The 27552-nt window shown below is 37.9% G+C and overlaps 1 protein-coding gene across 4 annotated transcripts in view; it reads right to left on the bottom strand.

Annotated features, from left to right (window-relative positions):
• Positions 1 to 27552, bottom strand: part of LOC147028067 (integrin alpha-8-like) — a 225910-nt gene that overhangs the window by 48841 nt on the left and 149517 nt on the right. For all 4 annotated transcript variants that reach the window (XM_085878073.1, XM_085878074.1, XM_085878072.1 and 1 more), the window contains 7 exons: positions 15508 to 15696; positions 15337 to 15382; positions 14538 to 14645; positions 11247 to 11302; positions 6461 to 6615; positions 5334 to 5477; positions 3269 to 3336 (listed from right to left, as the gene is read on the bottom strand). In XM_085878073.1, the coding sequence (XP_085734199.1) occupies positions 3269 to 3336; positions 5334 to 5477; positions 6461 to 6615; positions 11247 to 11302; positions 14538 to 14645; positions 15337 to 15382; positions 15508 to 15696 (766 nt within the window). The remainder of the gene's footprint in view (positions 1 to 3268; positions 3337 to 5333; positions 5478 to 6460; positions 6616 to 11246; positions 11303 to 14537; positions 14646 to 15336; positions 15383 to 15507; positions 15697 to 27552) is intronic.

The following is a 27552-nucleotide window of genomic DNA, read 5'->3' as shown; positions in this document are numbered from 1 at the left end:
GAGACGACACATTTCATACAATTAAATGAGAGACTACACATACACCAATTGTAATTAAATATTTAACAAGAAATAATTGCTTTCACACTTGAACGGAAGTAAAATAATTCATAATAGAGTATTTCTAACTTGAAATGATACTTCTAACAAGACAAAATCATTATCATGGTCTTCAAAAAATAGAGGAACAATTGGTCCTGCAGCTCATGAAGCTGGTTACAAAAAATTAGGATGACTGGACCTGTAGCTTATCTGGGACCTGACCTAATGTTATAACCCAAATTTGGTAGCATTCTGACTGGTGGGTCTGGAGACGAAGGTTTTTGAAGGAATTTAAGTGATTTTCCCAAACATTTACTAAGTCGGCCATTTTGACACCATTCCGGTTAGGCGATTCACATGACCTGTGCAATTTAACATCACGACCATGTCCTAACGTTGTAACCAAATTTGGTACGATATTGACTGGTGGGTTTAATGCGATTTTCCCAAAAGTTCACTGTCAGAAATTTTGACACTTCTGGTCATGTGATTGGCATGATTTCCACAATATAATTAACATCCCTACCCAAGCCGAATATGGCAACCCAAATTTGGTGGCCTTCTGACTGGTGGGTCTGGAGAGGAAAAGATTTTGGAAGGAATTTGCGTGACCACCATTTTGGCACACTTAAAGTCAGGTGATCAGCATGGCCTCCGCAATGAAACATCCCTACCCTAGACTCATGTTGTATGCAAATTTGGTAGTATTCTGACTGGTGGGTCTGAAGAAGAAGATTTTTAAAGCAATTAATGTGATTTTGCCAAAAGTTGACCAAGTTGAACATTTTGACATACTTCCAGTCACATGATCAGCATGACTTCTGCAAATTAATTAACATCCCTTCCCTGGCCTAATGTTGTAACCCAAATTTGGGAGCATTCTTACTGGTGGGTCAGTAGAACAAAAATTTGGAAGGAATTTGCAAGACCAACATTTTGACACTTCCGCTCACATGATCGGCATAACTGGCAATTTAACATCCCCACCCAGACCTAATATTGTACCCAAATTTGGGAGAATTTTGACAGGTAGGTCTGGAGAAAAAGATTTCTGAAGAAATTTACTATGTTGGCCATTTTGAACTACTTAAAGTCATGTGACTGCAATGAGCTTTGCAATTCCTGTTACCAGTCAAGAGAGGAATGTTGCTGCAAAATTTCAGCTGGATTGGCCAAGTGATTTGGCTGAAGAAGTCGAAATAGGAGACGGACGGAACGACGGACGGAGTGTTATGATGATACCTTATCTGGAATGTAAATTCCAGATAAGCTAAAAAGTAGAGTGATGGATGGATCAAGATAAAAAATAAGAGCTGGATTTAAAATACACATTTTAGGTCAGGTAGTATTGACATAGTGGTCACAGAAGTGCAACTCCTTGCTATCTATGAGTTTTAGTTTATGAGATAGTCCCCACTTCTGGTATGATGATGTCACTTCCTGGTGTGTCAATATTAGCCCTATTCGATAAGGTGCAATGTCAATGTATCTATAATTCATATTTTTTGAGATATTGCCCATTTTCTGTATTATGACGTCATTGGCGGCCATATTGTGTTTTGAATCAACTTATTTTTATCAAACGTTCCCAGAGGTAGTCGAGCATATATTTTAAGTTTCGTATTAATCGGTTTCAGAGAAGATGAATTTTAAAGGTTTTCCTTTGATCAAATATGGCTGTTAAACCACGTGACTGCTGACATCATTGTTAACAAGCTATATTTCCCTCGAGTAGTTGATCACAAATTTAAAGCGATGCATTGATCGGTTAGGCGGTTTGAGAGAAGAAGATTGTTAAAGGTTTTCCTGTAATCCAAAATGGTGGCCAAACTAGATTGAAATTCAAGTGCGTTTGGGACCTTTAAACCTAATGATGACCTACTTTTAGGTTTAGGGAGAGGATGCCATGAACAAACTTGAGTTCCACCACATCAAAGATGATTTTAGCCAAGTTTGGTCACAATCCCATTAGCAGTTTCGGAGAAGAAGTTGCAAGTGTTTACGGACAGACGGATGGACGGATAATGTGCCATCCCATAAGCTCACCTGAACCACGTTCCAGGTGAGCTAAAAATGTACTCAAGACTCATTAGAGCTAGGAACTGTCATGCATCTTTCCCTCCTTGAGAAACATAGGGGTGAGGGAAAAATAGAGTGAAGGCCAGAAGGTACGCAGTCGTGTTGTTTTTATGAATTCTGATTACACAAAATTCCATGTTTTATGTTCTCATTTTCCTATGCAGGTGGAAGGCACGGAGATGTTAACTTGCATCTTCGGCAAAATGGTAAACTTAAGATGACAAGAATAAACTGGATAAGTCGTTGGCTATTGCTCCTTCACTTAAAATTAAATCCTCTGACTGTTTCATAACAACTTCGGTTTGAACATGTGCAACAATTACAGGGGGTAAATAGGCGTTGGATATGATGTTCAGGTACCTCGTTTGATGATGAGGTGCACCATACTCCTGACAGGGCATTGGTGCTGCTGAAGCAGTATATTGGCAAGGAATATGCTGAGTGGTTTACCACTGCCTTAAAGGTAGTCAGTTAAGGTAACGATTTGAAATTTGCCCAGAGTGCATGAGATAGCTTACTTACTCTGAGAAGGACATTGTAGGATGTTTAACATCCACCAACTAACGCCGGTAGAAGGGACACCCAGTTTAACATCCATCCAAGGGAGGGCACACATTGATTTCTCACCTTGCCAGCAAAACACCAGGATGAGAGTTCATCGCTGGGCCAAGATTCAAACCCAGACTACACAGCTCAGAGGCGAGTACACATATCTTTAGGCTATTCTGCCAGACCTCTACCTCGTACAGATGACACCAAATCAAATGAGCAGGGCTCAGTGTGAAACTATGCTCTTCTTTGTTACAGAAAACGTTAAATAAACAAATTCCACATCTTTGTCTAACTGAAGAGCCTTAACATAAATGTAATTATCTGATCTGACAGGGCTTTACATGCAAAACAAGTTTAAAGTTATTATTAACAGAATGCTTACAGTTAGAACTGTTTCATGGAAAAGGGAAAGGCTTTGTCTGAGGGGGGACAGGAAAACTGTCATTTACCCGAGTCCTGTCATAATTACGAACAAACGGGCGAGGAGGGAGTGCTAAAGTCTGCTGAAAAAGCCACGTTCCGGTCTAATCGGCATCACCATCTGCTCGTACAGAGGAAACAGGGAGGACACAAAACACCCAAAGGAAAGACTTACAGGTGTCCTGTCAGGTGCAGGTCAGGAATGCAGATATTGTCCTCTCCACAGTCCAAAAGAATCCGAGTCTACGAGGACGTTGCAGAATCACATTAGAAAATTTGAAATCAATCAAAGCAGCTCATAAGCATGTTGATCAGAACTTAAAAACAAATCGAGATTTCATTCCCAAATCCTAATGCTTTCCTTTGAAAGCAAATGTTATAAAGCCTGGACCTTTCTTGTATGCATGATACTAATTACTCAAGTCATGTCTATTTGTTTTGTTGTAAAAGTTGTACAAGTCACAAAATCATAGCCAAGTGGCAAATCATCAACAATGAAGCCAAAACACAAAATCATCAATGAGGAAGTCAAAACAAATGACTTTCATGTTATACTTGCGAGATGGGAGCAAGGAAACCGCAAAGAAAATTTTCCCCAATAGAGTTAGCTTGCTTTGGCCCGTTTGGTGCTCCCATCCCCAGGCAAAAATGCTAGTTAGAACTGTAGTGTACGAGAGTAGTACTCTCATATACTACAGTTGGTAACAGGTCCTACTACAGTAATCTGCAGAGAATTACTACAGAAAAGGAATGATATTTTTGCCTGAGTCTGAGCATTTCGTTCATGATGCTGGGATGAAAGTTAAAATCCCATATCTTGTGTTGACATGTTCATCGCCTTCGTGTGCCCTTGTTATTAATTGAAGTCCCTGTAATCATGTAAAAGTAAACTGATATCTTTTGTGTTCTTGCCTGCTTAAGATTTATCTACAAGCTCTTTCATGAGCTTTAGCAATTAAATTTAAAAAACAAAGCTAATATTGAATTTTATCACAGGTGAAGCATCAGGTGCTCATCACTTCAAGCCCGAAACAAAGTGTCCAGCAATGACGTGACATCATCAATAATAGTCTCAGGATGTAATGTTCAGCCGGGATAATCATGATGACCGTTTTATGTCGGACCTTCAAACCTTTAAGAAAGCATACCTCACAGCTTTAAAGTCAATGGATACCACCATAACCTCATCGTTTATGAGACGACACCAAAGAAAATGAAGAAACGCATCAAGGAAATCCATCTTAACAGCAATATGATGGAACAGCAAACCTCAAAACACCCAAATTACATCCACTGAGTGACATATCATGTTCCCACACCATATATATCTCACCATCTGATGTCCATTTTCTTTTTCAGTCCCTTTAAAAGACTGCTTTGATGGAAAACATGATGTTGAGTTGTGGTGAAACATTTTTATATTGATGGTGTTCAAGAAAATAAACTTAGATGCAGGCCATTCAACCCATCTTGAAAGTGCCACATCCACATCCCATTACTTAATCCATCATTTGATTCACCTTCTGGGTATGAATTATAGAAACTTAACATACATACCATTTAATATTCAGGAAGATCATTTTGTGAGGGTACTGGCACACAATGGCCTATCATTTTCAAAATAAATCTTAGGATCTTTTTTCACATTTACAATGTTCCGAGATGCAGCAACCCCTGCTGCTACTACATGATGGCAGATTTTGGCCGACGCTCGGTAAAGGTACACTGATGTCTTTTGTGTCAAATCAAAAGGAGAACAAATTCAGGACCAGACAGCTCATAGGCTGCAAGCATGCTATCAAATGAGTTATCCTGACATTTATCAGCTTACAACACCCAACCTTCCATGGATGTGCCCCATCTGAGTATGAACTGGACTCGGCTTTGCTTAGCTCGTGAGATGTGACTAAATGAAGTCCATTCAAGCAGATAATACACATCTTTGTTTCATGTCAGACATGCATAAAATGCATAAGAGAATAGGAAGTGCATTTAAAATATGACTGTCAAGTGGAATGACGCCCTGGGGATTAACTGCTTTGAGATTTTGCTTCTGAATGAAAAATGTTAGAGGGAATTGATTGATTAATTGATTGATTGATCTTCAATATATAAAGTGATTAAGTGAAGTTGGGATATAATCCTCATGCATAATAAGCTCCATGCTCAGGTCAAAGCAGCATTTATTTCCTGCTTTAGCATAATACCAAAAAATGGTACACGGAAGACCACGAGCTGACCTGTGTGTCCAAGGTGCGAGGGACTGAATGGTTGAGGACAGGCTGTAACACCATTTTGGAAACATTACTTGGCACAGAGTCACCCAGGCTGAAGTTCAAATGAATCAGAATTGGTGAAAGCTTGTCTCGAAACTCACCCTCTTCCTGATATCACAAAGAAATAAAAAAAATCAAAGGACAGGCCCACCTCAAGACCACAAATTTAATAATAGCTTAGAAGCATAGGTCAAGCTGACATCTATTTTATTGTCAAAAGATTGACTGGAGTACAAGCATCGAGAGGTGGTGCAGAGGTGACTCAGGCTCACCGAAGGGGGAAAAAAATGCCTGTGTTTATCACATCGCAGGACATCTGACACAGTCTGTATGTCTTGTATGTATGTAACTTTAAAGGAAAGAGTGTGAAGGCAATTATTATCATTCAATTTTTATTCTCAAACTTCAAGAGCCACATTTTCCTCTTCAAAGTCAAAATAACACTTCTTTTTTTCCTCCACAAGATACTCCTGGAAGAGCTAAGTGATGGAGGTATGAACTGACAGTGGGACATCTCTTGGACATGATAAGCAAGGAAATGAATGAAGAGGGGAGAGAGAGAGAGAGAGAGAGAGAGAGAGAGAGAGAGAGAGAGAGAGAGAGAGAGAGAGAGAGAGAGAGAGAGAGAGAGAGAGATTAGGGAAGGAAACACTCCAACCTACAGTAAGAGGGTTATGTTAGGAAGGGTTAATGGGGGTAATAAAGGTCATGAGTCAGGATGAGGATGGCATAAGATGGTGGAGCACCACCTACTTTCAGCCCTTGGGAGAACAACGGGATCGCACAGCTCGTCTTTGTACACAAAACAAAATTATCCTTAAAACCCTTTCACATTCTCAACCCTATTGGTTATGTTCAGAAGCTTTTGTTTCCTAATATTTTGAAAATAAATATTTTCAGAGAACATTTGATGTATAATTAATGGACAACACTGTGGGCATGATGCAAGTGACAGTGAAAAGAGCAATGAGTTGAAATAAAAGTTCTGCTCATCAGAAAGACAAAGAATAAGATGATACGAGAAACTAGTGATGACTAACAAAGGTGTCGAGTATAAAAAAATATTTTAAAAACCCATCTGAAAGCCTCACCTTTAAAACAGCATCGAGTGATCTACAGTGCATCAGCTGCCCTGGGGCTAAAGTCAGATTCATCAAGAGCCGTGAGGACCTGTCAGCTTTGAATATGGCCCGACGGATGCTTTTGCGGTCTCTTAGGTGGTCCAGATTGATTTCAACTTGCAGGCCTGATCATGTAAAATGCATTATGTCAGACACTTGGGATGGAAATAAAGCAAAAAGTAACATTTTAACTCTGACAGATAATCCACTGCAAAACACTTTGTGGATTATTTACTCATTATGTACGAACTTTAAAAATTACTTATCTAAGCCTACTGACTTGCAGAACATTTAAAAAGTGTAATCACTCAGGTATACATTTTGACAAAAAGAAAACCAAAAAGTTTAATTGTGCCGATATTTTGACCAGATACGATAAAAACAGATGAAGACCTTTACAGGAAATCTTAGGGTCAATATTTTCTTCGAGATCTTTTCATGCCATCCTTTATCTAATCAATACGATGGATACAGGTATCAATCTTTTGTGTCGCTTTCTTTATCAGGCTTGCCTTCTTTTGGTTTCTCGCAAGTTCTTTCAACTGCTGATAAATTATAAACTTTTATTGAACACCAAACTAAGACAATAATGAAAATAAAAATATTATCAAAATACGCTTGTAATTTGGAAATCCACATGCAAAAGTAAAGGTACCACCAACTAGTAATCAATGTATCGACCACAAAGTGATCTCCATAATAACAGCCCAGATGAAGACCACATGGCAGTCAAAACGTTTGACCTGAACCATGCTTGCAGGGCAATTATAGATATAGTAGTTGGTGGTGCATTCATTTTTGAATAAAGACCAATACATTCCAGAAAGAACAGCTTTCAAAAAGTGGGTGTTGTATTCAATTCATGTTGCATTAAAGCATCAAAAGGTTCTCAAGCCAACACCATGTAAGGTTAAAAAAGGATTGATCTATAATGATGTAATAAGGTCCAACCATTGCCCACCCCCTTCCTGCCCCCCTCCTCATCCCCCATGCCTTGTGCACCATGTTTGAAACAAGCTCAAGTGCAGGAAATGTGTGGGGCATTCTGACCCACACATTGCCCCTACATCTCATCAGGAAAGCGAGCCAAAAATGGTAATAGTGCCACCTCAGCCCTGAAAGCAGCCATCCTGTCTGGCTTTCCCACAGACTGGGAGGTGTGCATGGCCACGTCAAACATATTTGTTTTCACCAAAGGGAAAATCACATATTTTATCAATTCCCATTGTGGGCATTCCATGCCAGAAATGAGCCAAAACAATTATAACACCAGTTAATTATATCCCCATGAACAAGCAACAATGACAGCACCAACCTGAAAAACTACCAATAATCATAATGCCATCAGAAAACCTCCTCACAATTATGACACCACAATCATAAAAAAAACTACCAACAATAATAGCATCATGATAAGAACCACCAACAATAATAGCATCATGATAAAAACTACCAACAATAATAGCATCATGATAAAGACTACCAACAATAATAGCATCAATATAAAAACTACCCACAATAATCGCATCATGAAAAGAACTACCAACAATAATAGCATCATGATAAAAACTACCAACAATAATAGCATGATGACAAAAACTACCAACAATTATAGCATGATGATAAAAACTACCAACAATAATAGCGTTATTATAAAAACGACCAACAATATTGGCATCTTTATTAAAAACTACCAACAATAATAGCATCATTATAAAAACTACCAACAATCATCACATCATGATAAAAATGACCAACAATAATAGCGTTATTATAAAAATGACCAACAATAATAGCATATTTATAAAAACTACCAACAATAACAGCTTCATCATAAAAACTACCAACAATAATCGCATCATTATAAAAATTCCCAACAAAAATGGTGTCGCCATAAAAACTACCAACAATAATGGCATCATCATCTCCCCACTGAGCTGTCCAGCCTGGGTTTGAATTGAAACCCTGCTGTTTCACAAGCTGAGTGGTACATCAAAGTGTACGTGCACCATCCATCAGATGGATGTTAAACTGGGTGTCTCATATGCAAGCATTAGTTGATGGACCTTAAACATCCAACAGTTTCCTTCACGAGCAGTATGCTAGTTATTGCTTACACTCTGAAGCAATTACGAATTCCTGTCACTTTTAGTGGAACGTCGGTCAGCCTCACAAGCTTAATTTGTGAAAGATTTGGCCCAAAAACGTTCCCTGGTCAACCCCACAATAAAGTGTGCAAAATTATGATAATTAAAGAAGTTGTCGTAGTCATAGTAGATATACAATTAGAGCACTATCAAAAAAACAATTATGGTGCTTTCATATAAGGCAATTGGGGCAATATCATAAAAATAAGAATGGGGCTGTCCAAAAACAAAACAAAACTGTGGGCCATTTAAACAATAACCACGATTGTTCTGTGTTAGTTTAACAGCTAATTAAAGAAAGTCAATTGTGATGCCATCAAAACTCAAGCGCAGTACAATCATTTTTTTAATTTTTTTTTAATTCTCATACAATCAGTCGTGTTCTGTGCCAGACCGGGTGTCTCGTTGCTTGCATTGTTATAAAAGTAACAATAAAAGCACAGTTGTGGGCCAATTAAATTAACAATTGTAGAACAATAATAAAACAATTATGGTACAATCATAAAACAATTACAGGACCACCATAAAAACAATTATGGTGCAAGCATAAGAACAATTACAGTACTATCATAAAAACAATGATGGTACTATCATCAAGCAATGAAGGTACCACCATAAAAACAATGATGGTACCATCATAAAACAATTTTGCACAATCATAAAAAACGATGAGATGGTATTCATAGAATACACACCGTGCACAGTCTTCAGAAGGACTTGGTGCAAGCCAACTCTTTTGTTTTTTGAAGTTCTTTTTTATTTTATTTTATCCAATATGGCTACCAGACCACGTGACGAATGACATAATCTTTAGCAAACCATATTTCCCATGGGTAGTTGATAAATTAGTTAAATTTTGCAATGATCGGTGAAGTGGTTTCTCCAACGAAGATTTTCAAATATTTCCCCTGAGATCCAATATGGCTGCCAGACCACATGACACATGATGGTCATTTTTATGAAAATCCTGCTCAAATTTCAAGTCAATCGGATGAAAATTGAGGATTTCAGATATTTGGCCGATGTTTACCTTTTGGCCAATGCTGACCTCAAAAATCATTGGTGGTTGAATCCAATGACCAAATGTGCAAATCCTCTTCAAAACGGAAGACAATTGGATGAAAATTGACAATTTTAGAAATTCGGCCTATTGATGGATGTTATGAACTTAGATAGATACTGAACTTAGATAGATACTGAACTTAGATAGATACTGAGAAAGATATGAAAGGAAGATTTGACCACCTTTTGGCCAATGTTGACCTCTAAATAATTAGTAGTTGAATTCAATGACCAAATGTGCAAATCCTCTTCAAAATTCAAGTCAATTGGATGAAAATTGACAATTTTAGAAATTCGGTCTATTTTGACCTTTTGGCTAATGTTGATCTCAAAAATAGTTGGTGATTGAATTAATTGACATGAAATATAAATCCTCTTCGAACTTAAAGTCAATCGGATGAAAATTGAGGATTTTAGAAACCTCACCAAAGTTGTTGACCTCAATTGGTGGTTGAATTTAAAGAACAAATATGCAACTCCTCTTCAAATTTCAAGTCAATCGGATGAAAATGATCAATTTTAAAATTTGACAAAGTTGTTGATTTTTGGCCTATTTTGACCTTTTAACCTCAAATCAATATATGCTTCTTGCATATGACCAACTCTATCATTCGGTGAAGTTTCATGAAAATCTGTTTAAAATTTTGACCTGTAGGCGATTGACATACAGTCAAACAAACAAACAGACAGACTCACAGACCAGACCAACCAATATACATACTTGCGAATCTTTGATTTTGGACAAACAAACAGACAAACAAACAAAGAGAAAATGCAATAACCTCTCCTCTGGTGAGGGTAACTAGAAAGCATGTCCTGTCTGCTGGCATCCACTTTGTACTCGAACCAAACTTGACGAAAACGACAGTTTAAAAAAATTGTATATTTTATTAATCGTGCTCTCTGCAATCTCATAATAAAGGTTTGTTGAAGATTTGATTACAAAAACTCAAATGGTAAAAATGTCACGGCCTAGACATACACAATGAATCACAATGGTAAACAAGGATTTTGAATAAACCATTTATGGCTGGTCTACCACTTAATGCTTTCTTTTTTGCATTTAATCCAGGATGGCTGCCATACTACACGACCTATGATGTTACAATTGTAATGAAAATATTCTCCACGGGGGGAGGGGGGGAATCGCTCCTACCCTGAAAATGACAAGTGGTTGCTGAGAAAAAAATTCATGTTAAAAAAATAATAGAGCAAAAAAGGGTCGAATAATAATGATCATAATACTAATAATAATAATGAAAAATATTTTAACAACATTATTAATTTGTCTTCTCCACATTTTCAAAATAAAGCTTTGTTGAAATTTGATGACAAAAGCTCAGATGGCAAAAAGTTTATGGCCCAGACACACAGACAGACAGAAGTGATTGCAAAACCCTGTCTTCCGCTGTGTGGGGGGACAAGGTAGTTATGAACGAAATGTCCCATTTCCAACTCCCAAAATCGTTCCTTGTAAGAAAACCTGAACAAATTTAAAACTAGTCATGAAATCACGCACATATGGGATGATGTCAATGTGGTCTCACCCACTGTTTCTGGAAGATTCTTTCCCTTGAGGACCAAACAGTATTCCACCGTGAAGCTGCTTACGCACACACACACGGAGATGGAAATGACATGTCTGGACATTATTAATGGAGAAAACTGATAAAGGGAATGACGTGATGCTGCATGTGTAGCACATATAGGGTGGTGTGTGTGTGTGTGTGTGTGTGTGTGTGTGTGTGTGTGTGTGTGTGTGTGTGTGTGTGTGTGTGTGTGTGTGTGTGTGTGTGTGTGTGTCTGTGTGTGTGTGTGTGTGTTTAACAATAATCATAATCCTTTTGTGTTGTTTTTCCCATAGGTTTGATAAGAACAGTCTAATATCCCTTAAAGAAAAATCGCATTGTCTAAACGATTTCCCATGAGATATGGTGGAAATTTAATGAGAATCTCACTTTGTAGATTAAATGAGTACATTATTTGTTCGACGTTCCTGTCAAATATACCACAAAAAGTGAAAACATTCGTAATTTTAAAGTACCAATAAAGCATTGATGAAGTTTGAAACATGTTTGAGGAGCGCATATTAACAGTTTCTAAAAGCCTGTTCAGCAGGGAATACCTCTGGGAAATCAGAGACTCTTGGTTATGGAAACAGCCAAAGTACATCTGGCAGGAGGTTTAAGGGAGTTATTATGGAAAAGGTTTCGTAAAATAAGAGATCAGTTTCATTCACCAGTGCACAGGAAATTCAAATTCCTCATTGTTCTACACAATGGCAGTAGTGGCTCACCAACAGTTTGTTCTTCCTCCTTCAGGGGGTTCTTCCTCTACTCTTCCTCTTCACCCTGATATGCTCCTCCAATCTCAAGCATCCATTTCTCTGCTTTTTTTGTTGTTGAGTAAGTTGAATAAGAATGCTTTTTAAAAAAAAGATTCATAGATACTGACCCTCAGTGTTGTCACTGGTATGTGTGTATATATATATATATATATATATATATATATATATATATATATATATATATATATATATATATATATATATATATATATATATATATATATATATATATATTCCTGCCTGATGCAACCAAGTCACTTGTGCAAAATGTGTCATTGAATCATGTGGTCACTTGTTATTTTTGAAAATGCCCTGGCATCACTCACTGGTACAGTCCCTCATCCTGAAAGGTAAATAATAGTCCACATACTATGAGCTCTCTAACAAGGAACTTCAATGCAGGAGAACTCCATGAGCTTAATCAAAGCCTACGCTACAATTGCCAACATATGACTGTTTGGCCATGCACTATTCTTTTTAAATGCTGAGCAACAGGCAAAGAAGCAGCATGTACCATTTTGAAGGCCTTTGATATGACTGCCTGGGTTCAAACCACCGACCTCCCAGATCAGAGTGGACACTCGAACCATACCACCGAGTCTGCATGGTAATTCTTACAACGTTACTTTAACATTCTGTAAATATTGCCTTCCTAATTCTCTTGTCTTTTTCACTGTTAAACTCAAGAAAAACTACACTCCTTGGCCTCACTATGAGATGTGACCAACAGGATACTTAAACTGTGTGACAGGAGATGTGACCAACAGGATACTTAAACTCTACAATGGAGTTTGACTCTCTTCTGTCAGTTGAGATTCCTGCATTTCATCTTACAAACATACATGGGTGCTGTAGAGGTGAAATTGGGGTATCATCAAATGATGCATCGAGAGGCCTCAGGTTGAGGAAGGCATGCTCATTTTTCACTGCATGTAAGTCAGCTTTTTCTTGGTCTTTGCTGCCGCTCTCCTGTTGTTGCACACCTATCCTCTTTATCATGTTTCAGTTCAACCATACAAGCATTCATATACTATCTCACCTCTTACACAGCTAACAAAGTCCAAGCTTTCCTGATAAACTCCACTTTTCACCTGCCTGTGGAATTACCTCCTTGTGTCTATCCAATCCTGTTCTCTCCCACAGTCGTTCAAAGTGGTGTCCCACTGCCATCTCACACGCTGCCCTGTACTAATCCAAGCTTTTCCATTGCCACTCACCTTGCGTATTTTCCCATTTCATAGGCACCTGTCCTTCAACACTCTGCTGTAAATACGTCTATCTTACATCCCTCCCTGTCATTTTGCTCCGCCATGAACATCGATATCTATCGTGAAAAAAACAAAAAACAATAAACCACTCTGACTTGCAACATTCACTTTTCAGAATGGCCAAGCACATATCACTGTTTTTGTAATAATCATAATTATAACAGAAGAATTTTTTAAAATCTTATGATATTATCACCATATTATTTGATGAAGTGCTACACAATCAAACACCCATGTATAGATCTTGTATAAAGGTAATCGGTGTGTGTGTGTGTGTGTGTGTGTGTGTGTGTGTGTGTGTGTGTGTGTGTGTGTGTGTGTGTGTGTGTGTGTGTGTGTGTGTGTGTGTGTGTGTGTGTGTGTGTGTGTGTGTGTGTGTGTGTGTTTTGATTTTATTTTTCAGCCTCAAGTAATTCACATTTTTTCTGCATGTTCACATTTCTATCACCCTGTGTAATGGAGACCGGATTTTTCCTGAAGCTGTTAAACGGCTGAATGCCCCAGCAAGCTTTCTGCCTCAAAAACTTTTGTAGATGCTTTAGTCACGTTATTACCCCCTCCTTATTTCTCTTCATAGATTATCATTGTAACATGTTTTTGTCTGCCACACTTAAGGCTCATGGATGAAACAAGTGAGTGATTGTAAAATATTTGATTCAGACCCATTCAAACAGTAAAAAACCCACAGGAATGAAAAACACCCTTGACGGAAGAACGTAAAAGGTTTCAACATAAAATCTACTGGAATCAAATCAGCAAATGCTAATATCATAAGTACCATAACAAATACTTCATGAATGTATCATGAATCTCATTTCTCCACTGATATTATATATATATATATATATATATATATATATATATATATATATATATATATATATATATATATATACATACACATACACATATATATATACATACACATATATATACACACATACATACATTCAAATGTGTTCACTAATTTAATAAATATAGTAGTTATTTTGCATCTTGATTATGATAAAAGCTATCCAATGTGCTATATCTGCTTGGCCATATAAAGCAGGGTGCAAAGCATAAGTGGCCACATTTGACAGTTTGCTGTTGCTTTGAGGTGATTGGTTGCCATGTTAATTGTCATTCATACTGTGAACCGACAGTAAGCTCTAGGAATGCTTTCCTTTTTCTCCTGTGTGTGCTTATTGCTGAGAACATAAGCATGCTGTGAGCAAGCGCACCAGGAGAGCAGCGTGGAGGAGCCAGGCAGGGAGCAGGTCCTGTTCTCCGGGTTGATCATGGTGGGAGATATACGGAGCTGAGCACCGATGGAAAGCACCGGACAAGCCCTGCACAACATTTCAGATTTCAGGGCTGTGATAAGCCTTCCCTTCAATACACAACCAGCCCCAAAGCTGCAGTTGAGTAAGTCTCGAGTCATTTCAGTCAGGCCTCGAGTCATTCACATCTGTTTTGTCCATGGCATCTAAACTATGAACTTGAATGCATTGTATAAAACACATTTTATACTGCAGAATAGTTATAAAAAACAAACATAAATATAATTACAGTGGCTAGGAAGTAATTGACTGGAATCCTAGTTTATTCTGAATTAAGTTGTGTTGAACTCTTGAGCGGATGGTTCTTCAGTCATGTCACTAAAATATCAAAATCAAGTCGCAGTCACCTTGTCAAGTCCTAAAGGCCCATGGGTGCTAACCTTGTCTTGTGGAACTTTCCTAAAGACTGGAATATAAAAACCACAGGCATAAATATAGCAATACCAGAGAGATGGCCAAAAAGTACAAAGATTTACAATCTATTGTAGAATCTTACTGAAATATCCAAAACATAGTCTCTCAGTATCACGTCTCAGTTCTTCGATTACCCCTGATCTCCATAAAAGAAAAGGAACCAAAATCGTTTACAAATTTAAACGGATGCAGCCTGTGTGCTCTGAATCTGCGCTTTCATGTTGAATCTCCAGAACAGTAATGCACTTGCATCGGCTGCACAAACAAAACCATTCGGCAGACTTACATGTAAATAAAAGCCTTGTCTGCTCCAAATGCCCCAACAATGATGTCTGGTGAGAGAAAAGTAAGATCTTTGCACTTGCATTGCTTTATAATGAAGAATCGATGTAACATTTAAAACATTGCAGGTGTGTAAACATGCATGAGATGTCTGGCCTTTCCCGTGTTTGTGTACCTGGATAGCCATTTGCATCGATATCTGTAGAACCCCTCAAAGAAAAACCAAACCCTGAGGTCGCAGCTAAGGATGGATGAGCATTCAGGGTTTGTGAAGGCTTGGGCTTCAAGCCATCGGACTGCCCATTGTACACGAGTACGACTCCCTCATGATTTTGACCTCCAAACGGCATCCCCACAGCCACGTCTGCAAATCACAACCGATGTGATTGAATATCCAGATCCAATAATCAGAGGAGAATGTGAGAAAGAAACTTGTTGCCTGGTAGTAAATTGGGTTAAGTACAAGCGAGTCACCTGTATATGCTGCACGTCTACTCTACACAGAGCGACATGAACAAAGTGTCATCATATTTTCAAATTAAGAAGCAGTGAACGTATTACCTTGACTACCAGAGGAAATCCAATATGTAATAAGCAGTTCATATCTTGATTCAAAGCTGCAAAACCATCACATTTGTTTTTTACCATAGAAATATGATGAATATGATGCTATACTATCAGCCAGAGAGACCCTTTGGGTTTGGATGTTAAAGGATACTGAACATAAGTAGAGGATAAATGGGGTTTCTCAGGCAGCCATTCAAATGAATGGGGGGAAAGGGAAAAACTTTCTGACTTAAGCCCCAAAAGCCCAAAATAGGAGACTGATTTCCTCCCCCTCCCATACAAGCAAATGTAAAATTGAGACTTACTGATTAAAGCACTTCTTTCCTTTCATATTTTCATTCCACTCAAAGAGCGAACCAATGAATATTTGTCCATGTTCTACTTTAGGGAATAACTTAATTTTCCTTTTGCATTCATCACCATCGAGTATATTCACAAATATTACTTTGGAACTCAGTTCTTGGTTTAAATGTCTTTGTTGAGCAGAAATGAAATGATAAACTTCTCTCAATGCTCTTATTTGACCACCTCCTGATATCATTTTGAGATTGTAGTAAATTGTTTTTCCATTATTCAATTGATAACCATCAAAATTTTCAGTCCATTCAAGGATATTTTTTTTTCTTTACATCCTACAACTTATTTGTAATTAAATTTATCCGCTTATTTGTTTTATCAACTTTTACCCCGGTTATTTCTTCAATAAGACTTATTTGATATTTCTCACATTCTTTATGTTTCCCATTTAAATACAAAGGTTGTATTCTGAAGGATGACTTTAGAGGTGAGGTTGAGGAAGAGAGTGAGGGCTGAACCAAGGACCAGATGGTGGAAGCTTAAGGAGGAAGACTGTTGCGTGAAATTTAGGGAGGAGATGAGACAGGCGTTGGATGGTGGTAAAGATGAGTGGGCTGATTGGGCAACGACAGCAGAAGTTGTGAGGGAGATAGTGAGGAAGGTACTTGGTGTGACATCTGGACAGAGGAAGGAAGATAAGGAGACTTGGTGGTGGAACGAGGAAGTACAGGAAAGTACAAGGAAGAAGGGGTTGGCGAAAAAGAAGTGGGATAGTCAGAGAGATGAAGAAAGTAGGCAGGAGTACAAGGAGTGGCGGCGAAAGGCATAAAGAGAGGTGGCAAAGGCTAAGGAAAAGGCATATGACGAGCTGTATGAGAAGTTGGATATAATACAAAAGAAGGGGAAAAGGATTTATACCGATTGGCAAGACAGAGGGACCGAGCTGGGAAGGATGTGCTGCAGGTTCGGGTGATAAAGGACGCAAATGGGAATGTGCTGACGAGCGAGGAGAGTGTGTTGAGAAGGTGGATGGAGTACTTTGAGGAGCTGATGAATGAAGAAAATGAGAGAGAGAGAAGGTTGGAAGAGGTGGAGATAGTGAATCAGGAAGTGGGGTGGATCAGTGAGGATGAAGTGAGGACTGCTATGAAGAGGATGAAGAGTGGAAAGGCGGTTGGCCCAGATGGTATACCAGTGGAGGCATGGAAGTGCTTCGGAGAGATGGCAGTGGGGTTGTTAACCAGATTGTTTAATAAAGTCTTGGAAAGTCAGTGGATGCCGGAGGAGTGGAGATTAAGTGTACTGGTTCCGATTTTCAAGAATAAGGGTGATGTGCAGAGCTGTGGAAATTACAGAGGGATAAAGTTGTTAAGCCACATCATGAAATTGTAGGAAAGAGTAGTGGAAGCTCGGTTGAGAGGAGAGGTGACGATCTGTGAGCAGCAATATGGGTTTATGCCAGGAAAGAGCACCATTGACGCAATGTTTGCTTTGAGAATGTTGATGGAGAAGTATAGGGAAGGCCAGAAGGAGTTACATTGTGTGTTTGTGGATTTAGAGAAAGCTTATGATAGGGTGCCAAGAGAGGAGTTGTGGCATTGTATGAGGAAGTCGGGAGTGGTGGAGAAGTATGTGAGGATCGTGCAGGATATGTATGAGGACAGTGTGACAGTGGTGAGGTGTGCGGTAGGAATGACGGACCGGTTTAAGGTAAAAGTGGGATTGCACCAAGGATCGACTCTGAGCCCTTTCCTGTTTGCAATGGTGATGGACAGGTTGACGGACGAGATCAGACTGGAGTCCCCATGGACTATGATGTTCGTGGATGACATCATGATCTGCAGGGAGAGTAGGGAGCAGGCTGAGGCGAGCCTCGAGAGGTGGAGGTACGCACTGGAGAGAAGGGGAATGATAGTCAGTCGGAGTAAGACGGAGTACATGTGCGTAAATGAGAGGGAGGGTGATGGTATGGTGCGGTTGCAAGGAGTTGAGGTGGGGAAGGTGGATGGGTTTAAATACTTGGGATCAACTGTCCAAAGTAACGGAGAGTGTGGGAGAGAAGTGAAAAAGAGAGTGCAGGCAGGATGGAGTGGGTGGAGAAGAGTTGCAGGAGTGATTTGTGACAGAAGGGTAGCTGCAAGAGTGAAGGGGAAAGTATATAAGACGGTAGTGAGACCAGCTATGTTGTCTGGTTTGGAGGCGGTGGCACTAACAAAAAGACAGGAAGCGGAGCTGGAGGTGGCAGAGTTAAAGATGCTGCGATTCTCGTTGGAAGTGACGAGGATGGACAGGATAAGGAATGAGTATATTAGAGGGACAGCGCAGGTAGGACGGTTTGGAGACAAAGTGAGAGAGGCGAGATTGAGATGGTTTGTGGAGATGTGCTCAGGAGGGAAGCGGAGTATATCGGGAGAAGGATGTTGAAGATGGAGCCGCCAGGCAGGAGGAGAAGAGGAAGGCCAAAGAAGAGGTTCATGGATACGGTGAGGGCGGACATGCGGGTGGTTGGAGTGTCAATGGAAGATGTGGAGGATAGAACGAAATGGAGACGGTTGATCCGCTGTGGCGACCCCTAACGGGAGCGAGCCGAAAGAAGAAGAAGAAGAAGATTTAAATACAAAGGTTGATTACATCTCCACTCTTTGGTTTGGTAATTGCTTGGTTCTATTATTTATAAATCAGTAAAAAGACGGCGGTAGCCTGTTAAAATTCCCAAATCCAATATCTTAACACTTATACTTATAACCATAAGGGAGACTATTGATTCCATTCTCTAAAATATATTTTATCTTCAAAAGCTCCTCATGCTTTCTTATTTATCTCTTCTGTATATAATTCATGTTTATAACTTCTTATTGTATTCATTTTTCTCTACTCTTCCTTCTTAAAGGTAAAACAGTTGTAATAATGTTTAAAGTTTATCGTTTCCTTGATTATATTTTTCTTTATTCCCTTAACCTTTGTATTCTATGATGAAAAGAACAAATCACCTGACTTATAATTACTTGTATCATATATATTAATATTATCAATCATATCCTCATATACGAGGTGTATTCAAAAAGTATCCAACCTTAATTTTTCGTGCGTAAACAAATGAAGCCAGGGAGGCGTGGTTTGGTGCACGTATGTAGGCGATCCTAAATCATATGCGTGAATATTTTCCCACCTGCAGAAGCTGTCAGTCGCCGACAGACCGCTTATGAGTAAGGAAGTGTAAGTGAGCGCCGTCGGATTTTCGTTTTTGACAATATGGCGGAAAAACTTGAACAACGCTACTGCATTAATTTTGTGTATTGCTTGGCGATTCCCAAGTGGAAATGATCCGCAAGATTCAACAGGCCTTCGGGAACGAAGCAATGGGCACCCAACAGATAAAAGAGTGGTACAACTGCCTCAAAGATGGTCACACATCAGTGGAAAGTGAATCACGTCCTGGTAGGCCCTCAACATTCCGAAATGAGATCGTCATTGACCAAGTGAGGACCCTGCTGATGCAGGATCATCGAATCATGATCAGAGAACTTGCAGACGAGGCGGGAGTCAGCATTGGATCCGTTCATTCCATTGTGACTGAGTATTTGGTCTTAAGGAGAATCTCAGCGAAGTTTATGCCAAAGCTGCCAATGATCGAGCAGAAGCAACTCCGTTTGGATATCGCACAGGACATGCTGGAGACTGTGAACAGCGATCCCATATTCTTCAACACAGTGATCACTGGCGATGAGACCTGGGTTTATGGGTACGACCCAGAAACCAAGTTCCAGTCATCACAATGGAAGCATCCAACATCCCCGAGGCCAAAAAAAGCAAGGAAGGTCCGCATCAATGTCAAAGTCATGCTGACCGTCTTCTTTGACTACAGTGGCGTGGTTCATCACGAGTACGCACCACACGGCACAACCATCACCAATGAGTACTACCAAGAGGTACTGCGTCGCCTTCGTGACGCTGTGCGATGCAAGCGGCCGGACCTGTGGGCAGCGGTCAATTGGCAGCTCCATCACGATAACGCACCCGCCCATTCTTCACATTTGATACAGAGTTTCCTGGCCAAACACAACACACCTGTGCTTCGTCAGGCTCCCTACTCTCCAGACATGGCTCCATGTGACTTCTGGCTTTTTCCCAAGCTGAAAATGCCCCTGAAAGGGACCAGATTTCAGTCCAAAGAAGACATCATGCGGAATACGACGGACCAGCTGTGCGCCATCCCAAAAAGAGGCGTTCCAATGCTTCTTATTATAATCGGGAAGATATTGTTACGAATCTGGCAGCCATTTGCACACAACAGCCAGAGTCCCTGCAGTTCAGTTATTTCGATAATTATGTGTTTATAGTTAGAACCCTCCCCTATGTTTAATGGGTTGATAAGTGTCTTGCGCTGTGGGTTTCTTTCGAGCTAGATTTTTTTTTCTACATCTTTAAATCTTCCTCCCAAACCACAAACTCTTCGTTCTCGCACCATCACCATCCATCGCCCACGTGCAATGTGTCACGTACAGGGGTGAGGTTCCCTCCACCCACCGTGAGCTCGTCCAATCGACAGCGGCCGGCCCAACAGCCAACACAAGATCCCCCCTCCCCGCTACAAGGGTGGATGGAGAATAGTGTGCTCCCCTGGTTGTACCATCTGGGTTCTCAGATCTGCACGGCGGGAGGGTGGTCGTTGCCCTCTCCCACCGGACCTCATCCAATCACGGATGGCCACCATTTCCCCCCACCAAACCAATCAGGAGGCTCATCACCTCAGTGCCGGCTCTGCCCCCGCAAGGTGGAATGTTCCTCCCGTCCAATGAGGGGAGGCCACTGATCGCCTGACAACCCCTCGTCCAATCCGGAGGCTCATCGCCTCAGAACGTATCCATCCACCCCACACGGGAGGAGGGATAAGGAAGATCACGAGCTGTCTCCGTGGTCCTCGCTTCGTTGGTGGAGTGTCTGGTTCGGGGGTTCTTTCGGTGGTCTTCTTTTTGGTGGTTCCGTGGTCCTGTGCTTGGTGGTTCGCTCGACGCGGCTGGTCTCATCCTGGTTCGCTCGACGCGACTGGTCTCATCCTGGTTCACTCGACGAGGCTGGTCTCATCCTGGTACGCTCGTCTCGGCCAAACCACACAAGGCGGCCAAGTATCCGGCCAGACTCTGACCCTCAGCTCGCCTTCCCTCCGAGCTGAAGGGCCGAATAAAGCCCAACCGGCCCCATTTATTTTTGGGTGAGTGTGTGTCTCTCTGTGGCCCGTCTTTAAGTAGAATTGTTAAGTGCTTTTGCTCACTGTACATTGCCTGCATATTATAGTCGTGATAACTCTGCTCTGTGTCTCCCTCCCTATTGTAAATAAACCCCTGTTAAATGTACCAGCTTGTTGCCTGTCGTTTCTACCAGTGACCCAGCACAGTGTGGGCTGGAGAGTTAGGGAGGTCGTTTGTTCCATAAATTGTTCATTTGGTCCAGCAGGCTTTGGTAATCCCCGCTCGGTTACACCTGATCCGAGTCGGAACAGCGACTCGGTTCGGACAAAGCCAGCCGAGGGTATGGCTTCCCCAGTAGTTAGATGGTGTGAGTACTTAGGTAAATTGGAATAGACAAGTGGACCCTACCTCATGCCGTCTAAATATTGGCGACCACGGTCCTTTAAGCGACACGTCGACTCTGGAATTATCTGGGGTGACGACCTATCAATTCAGGGTGTTCGGAGGGGAGATGCCCAACTGCTACGTCTAGCAGTCGTCCTCGCCACCGAACCCCGGCGCCACAACATTATTTGTTATTTGCTTTAACATGTCTCTTGGAACATACTTGAGATATTCTTCCTCTTTTAGCCTTCTCTATCATTAAAAGCATATCTATATGACTGATTAATTCCAAATTTTATTTTGTCATTTTTAACATAGCACTCCAAGCCAAACCCAGGGCTGTGTCATAGTGAATGGGGTCTACTCCATAAGAATTTTTATTTTGACAGACTGTTCTTAAAGTTTCAAACACATCAGCCAATAACAATACATCAGTTTTAAGATACAAATCATGATTTTCTCCAAGATTCTTCATATTAAAAACTTCTCCCAAACCTTTTTAGCTTGTGTATAATCTCTATCGGAAATGTGAGTTTTATTTCACTTAGCATAGAAACTTTCCCTTGAAGGAAGTTGTGTTTCTTTGAACTTCTCAAATGAATCCATATAGTCATACAGATATATTCCCTTTTGTGATAAGAGATCAATCTCTTCTTGATTTGAGAAATGTGATTTAAGATTCGGTAAGTTTTTAACATTTGATGCTAAGTTAGATAATGGACTTGCCATAAACTTGTATGTGTCAAGAAATCTGATATGGGTTATGGGGGATGTATGAATTGTTTTTGTGAATGAGATGTATTTTTGATCTGTGTTCGGAATGGCAGAAATATCTCCAGATGTCTTTGAAAGTTCATTTGTAAATAGATGTGTCATAGTGAGCGTTGTTGTGAAGAAAGACAGGAATAAAGTTTGGGGGCTTGTAATTATGATTACAACGGGAATGAGCTGGACCTCTATATTTACCAGTAAGATGACAGTGATTCTTAACCTTGACCTCTCCCACAATTTTCTCCTCACAAATATGTCATATTGTTCTTTCTAAATTCCTTTTTCTCTAACATTGTTAATGACATTGGTTTATAGGTTTTAACCATTATTTATCTTAGTCTTATGCAGTCTTTTTCCAATCGTCTTACAAACTCCTCTGAGGCATATTCTCCTCTATAAAGTACTAACTTGTTATATTCATCGCAAACAGATGATTTGATATAATAACAGAAACCACAAGGAGTATGTTTTTGATATTTATTTGTGTATGATTTCTTTGGATTTGGAGAAACAGAATCTGTCTTTTCAAGGATACTTTCAAAATCAGCAAATATCACAAACAGATGTTTCATAGATTTGTTAAAATCTTTGAATGATATGTTTGAACTTGCTTTTAGTAAATTGATTACGGTTGATTTATGATTACTACAATATTTCGAATATTGATTTAATCGTTCTTTTGTATGAAAGGAGTTGAGACATCTCTTACAAGGAGACGTTTTACATTTTCTCTTATATAGTTGTGATTTGGTTAATCTTGATAAATTTTTGATGAAAGCATAATGTGATTTTTCCTTTGAAGTAAAGTAGAGAAGGTCAATGAGTGTTTCATCATTTTTATAGTTGTTTGAAATGTTTAATATCTGAACTTTGTTTGTATCCGTTAATCCATATATATTAACAGATAGATTATTCATTTTCTCAAATTTAGGAATATCTCTCAATGACATGGGAAACTATAAATCTTCAACATTTAATGTATTCTCGTATTTCTTATTATGTTCAGCTTATATGTATATGTATGTATATATATATATATATATATATATATATATATATATATATATATATATAATATATATATAAATATAATATAATATATATATATAATATATAATATATATATATATATAATATAATATATATATATATATAAAATAATATATATATATATATATATATAAATAATATAATATATATATATATAAAAATAATATAATATATATATATATATATATATAATATATATATATATATAATATAATATATATATAATATAATATATATATATATATATATATATATATATAATATAATATATATAATATAATATATATATATATATAATATATATATATATAGAATATATATATATATATAATATAATGTATATATATATATATAATATAATATATATATAATATCTTCTTCTTTCGGCTGCTCCCTTTCGGGGTCGCCACAGCGGATCACCCGTATGATCCACATAGTGATTTGGCACATGTTTTACGCTGGATGCCCTTCCTGACACAACCCTGGTCGCCTCTTACGACACAGGGATATGGTACACCTATTTTAACCGGGGTATACACTGGCCCAATACACTGGTACTCATTTCGCCGACCTCAGAAGGATGACAGGCTGAGTCAACCCCCTGGTGTATTAATTCAGTGGTCCAACGGGGCTTGAACTTAGGACCTTTTGAATCCCAAGCCGCTGCGCTAACCACTGCGCCAACACCAGGCTCATATATATATATATATATATATATATATATATATATATATATATATATATATATATATATATATATATATATATATGTATATCTATATATATATAAAAATATATATATATATATATATATATATATATATATATATATATATATATATAAAGATATATATAAGATTCTTATAAATCTTATAATGTTTCCATTGTGGAGGATGAAAGTGAGCAAGAACAGACCATAGAAAACATTTATTATCTTTGTTTTGAATATTAACAACCGCTTCCTTAAGTTTTATCTCCTTTGGTAAATCAATATAAGAAGAAACTTGAAGAGGATCTGATTTTAAGATGTGTATATCTAAAAAGATTATATTTTTTATAGTAAATCCACGACCTACTACAGTGTTATCAACATCTTGTTCTTGTCTCTGGAGTTCATCGTAAACATTACATCTTACAAAATCTTGAAATGATGAGATAAAGTGGGGGTTTGTCCTCATATAGGGAGTAGTTTCATCACCTTCTCCTACCATATTCAATTTTACTCCCATATAAAACTTAAAAGTTTTCATTTCACTTAATGTGTTTTTAATTATCATTTCAGTACTTTGTTTAACCATATCAACAGCTTCAATGATTGAAGTTGGTCCAGGGTCTTGAAAGCGAAATAATCCTATTTTTATATGTCCTTTAAATGCCCCATCAGTATTTTCAATGGAGAATTTAGTGGCACCTTCCATTTCTTCATTGTTCTTGTGTTTGTATGATTGAAGGTGTCTATTAAAAAAAATTTAAGAATATCATTATCACATCTATCACAATGTTTTGTTTCTTGGTCAAGTGGAGATATTTGTCTGAAAAGATTGAATGTGTGTTTGTTGGTTTGAAGGTGTTTTTTATAGCATTTATATTCATGATTACAAGCATCACAGCATGTTGTATTCACCATATTTATACAACAAAACTTTGCTTAAAATAAAATTTTCTTGATGAAAATTCCGTTTAAGTAATAGGTGAATCTGTGCTTAAAACCATTTTATCCTCCAACTTTTTTCACTTAATAAATACAATGTATCAAAACACAAAAGACAAGTTTCAATCATTCTCTTCATATGTAAAAGATACTGAGAAATATGTCGAAGATGTAAAATTGAATAAAGATAAATATAACAACTATTGGATAAAAACAATTATGGTGAATAATAATATGAGTTCTTCAATTTCCTTCAGTGGAAGGGCTGTTAGTATATCTGGAAGAACATCAATAAAAGTAGCTTGAACAAAAGTTTCTCCTCTCCTTCTGGCAATATATTCAAAACTAGAAAAAGCAAAGAAACAAGAAAAAGTATCAAAAAAGAAAAACCTCATGGATGAAGCTTTAGAAAGAAAAGATGAGACCATCTGTAATATGCAAGGAGAAATTTGTATTTTTTTTTCAACCCTAAAGATGTAAATCCTGATGAAATAAGGGATGTTAATATATCAGGTGAAATGACATTTCGTTCAATAGCAGTTAAGGATCATTTTAAAATTACCTTTAATATAAAAAAAAAATGTAGTAGTTGAATCTGTTAATGAAAAAAAGTATATAGATATAGATGGTAATGTTTTTTCCACTAATTAAATGAGTCATTATTCAACTGAAGATTTTGAAGATTATGAGAGTGATGATAGTGTCTCTGTTGGAACAGAAGACAGTTATGATACTGAGAGTTTGTGTTCAAACGATAGTTGTGAAAGTAGCTTTATAGATGATTGTGAAAGCATCAATGGAAGTACTGAAGATGATACCGAAGATGAATTTTATTTGAAGTTAAGTTTTACTTTATAAATATGAATAGTATACTAGATCTTGAGCCCCTTGAATTCCCTGATTCTCCATTTGACAAATTTGAGAATTGTCCTGCGTGTGAAAGACAGGGATTAAACACAGAGTCAAAAGCCTATCAACAATGTATATTCTGTGATTATCTTCTAATTAATGATAATAAAAAATATAAAAAGGAAAATAATTGTTTTAGATTTACACCAAAAATGAATTACTTTTCAAGATTGATTAGAGAAATGAATGTAAAGTATGAGGGTGATAACACACCTTTCCTTAAAAGGGAAGAAACTGAACGTATTCGAGAAATGTTCAAAGGATTGTTCTTATATATTATTCACGATTGCCATTTTCAGGGAAATAGCAACACAAGATATTGTACAAGTAAAATAATGGATATCTTAAAATTAAACCTGAACTTAGGATAAAATATGGAGTTTCCAAAAAAGCCAATAATAAATTAAATAACCTGTTTTCCAAATATATAAATGAATGATTTTTTTACCCATTTGGGAAAATAAGATGAAATTTAACAACCATAAAAATCTTCCAAATTCATCAAGATGTCTCATAGTTGGTTCAAGCAGATGTGGAAAAACCTGCTTACTTTTAAAGATGCTCCTTACTCCCAACTTTTTAGATTATGATAATTTAATAATTTTCACAAAGTTGAGTTTTCAACCTGAGTATCAACTACTCTCACAAGGTTTTAATGCTGGTCTTCAAAAAGAAGATTTAATCAGTTTATTTAAACTTCAAAACAAACTAAATGATTACAACATTGAAGATATAAAACAACGACTTTATGATACACAGAGATACAAAAATAAATCAAAACCGATAACTTGTATTCTTAGTGATAATACGAATGATATACCTTCTCCCCAAGATTTGAACAAATCAAAAAAGAACCTCGTTATCTTTGATGATTGTGTGAATGAGTAAATGTGTAAATGTGTAAACCAAATGGTAATGGATAGCTACTACACAAGAGGGAGACATTCTTCTTGTAATTGTATTTATCTTGGTCAATCATACTTTCAATTCCCTCGTCGCTCAATAAGAAACAATGCTAATACTTTTATTTTATTCAAGTTAAATTCAATAGATATAAACAATTTTTGGAGAGACAATTGTTCTACATTATGCAGTAAAAAGGACTTTGGGGATTATATGAAGCACACGACTGAAAAATATAAATATATTGTTGTGAAACAAGATGAGATATTAAGGGATATATTTTTATTATATAAACAATTACAGATATAAATGACAACTATAATTATAAATCTTGTGGGTAAATCTGCTTCTGGAAAAAAAACTTTCATAAATCAAGGTTCTTGTATAGTACAAATGAGAATATTGTAAATTTGCTTAAAAAGCACCATGTAGTTCAAATTGTATCAACAACAACTAGAGCAATAAGACCTGGAGAAGTAGAAGGTGAAGATTATTACTA

This window comes from Eptatretus burgeri, chromosome 4 (genome assembly GCF_056783735.1).
Source record: "Eptatretus burgeri isolate ZD-2024b chromosome 4, Ebu_testis_v1, whole genome shotgun sequence".
NCBI classification, from domain to species: Eukaryota; Metazoa; Chordata; class Myxini; order Myxiniformes; family Myxinidae; genus Eptatretus; species Eptatretus burgeri.
This window is presented reverse-complemented; position numbering and strand designations above follow the sequence as displayed.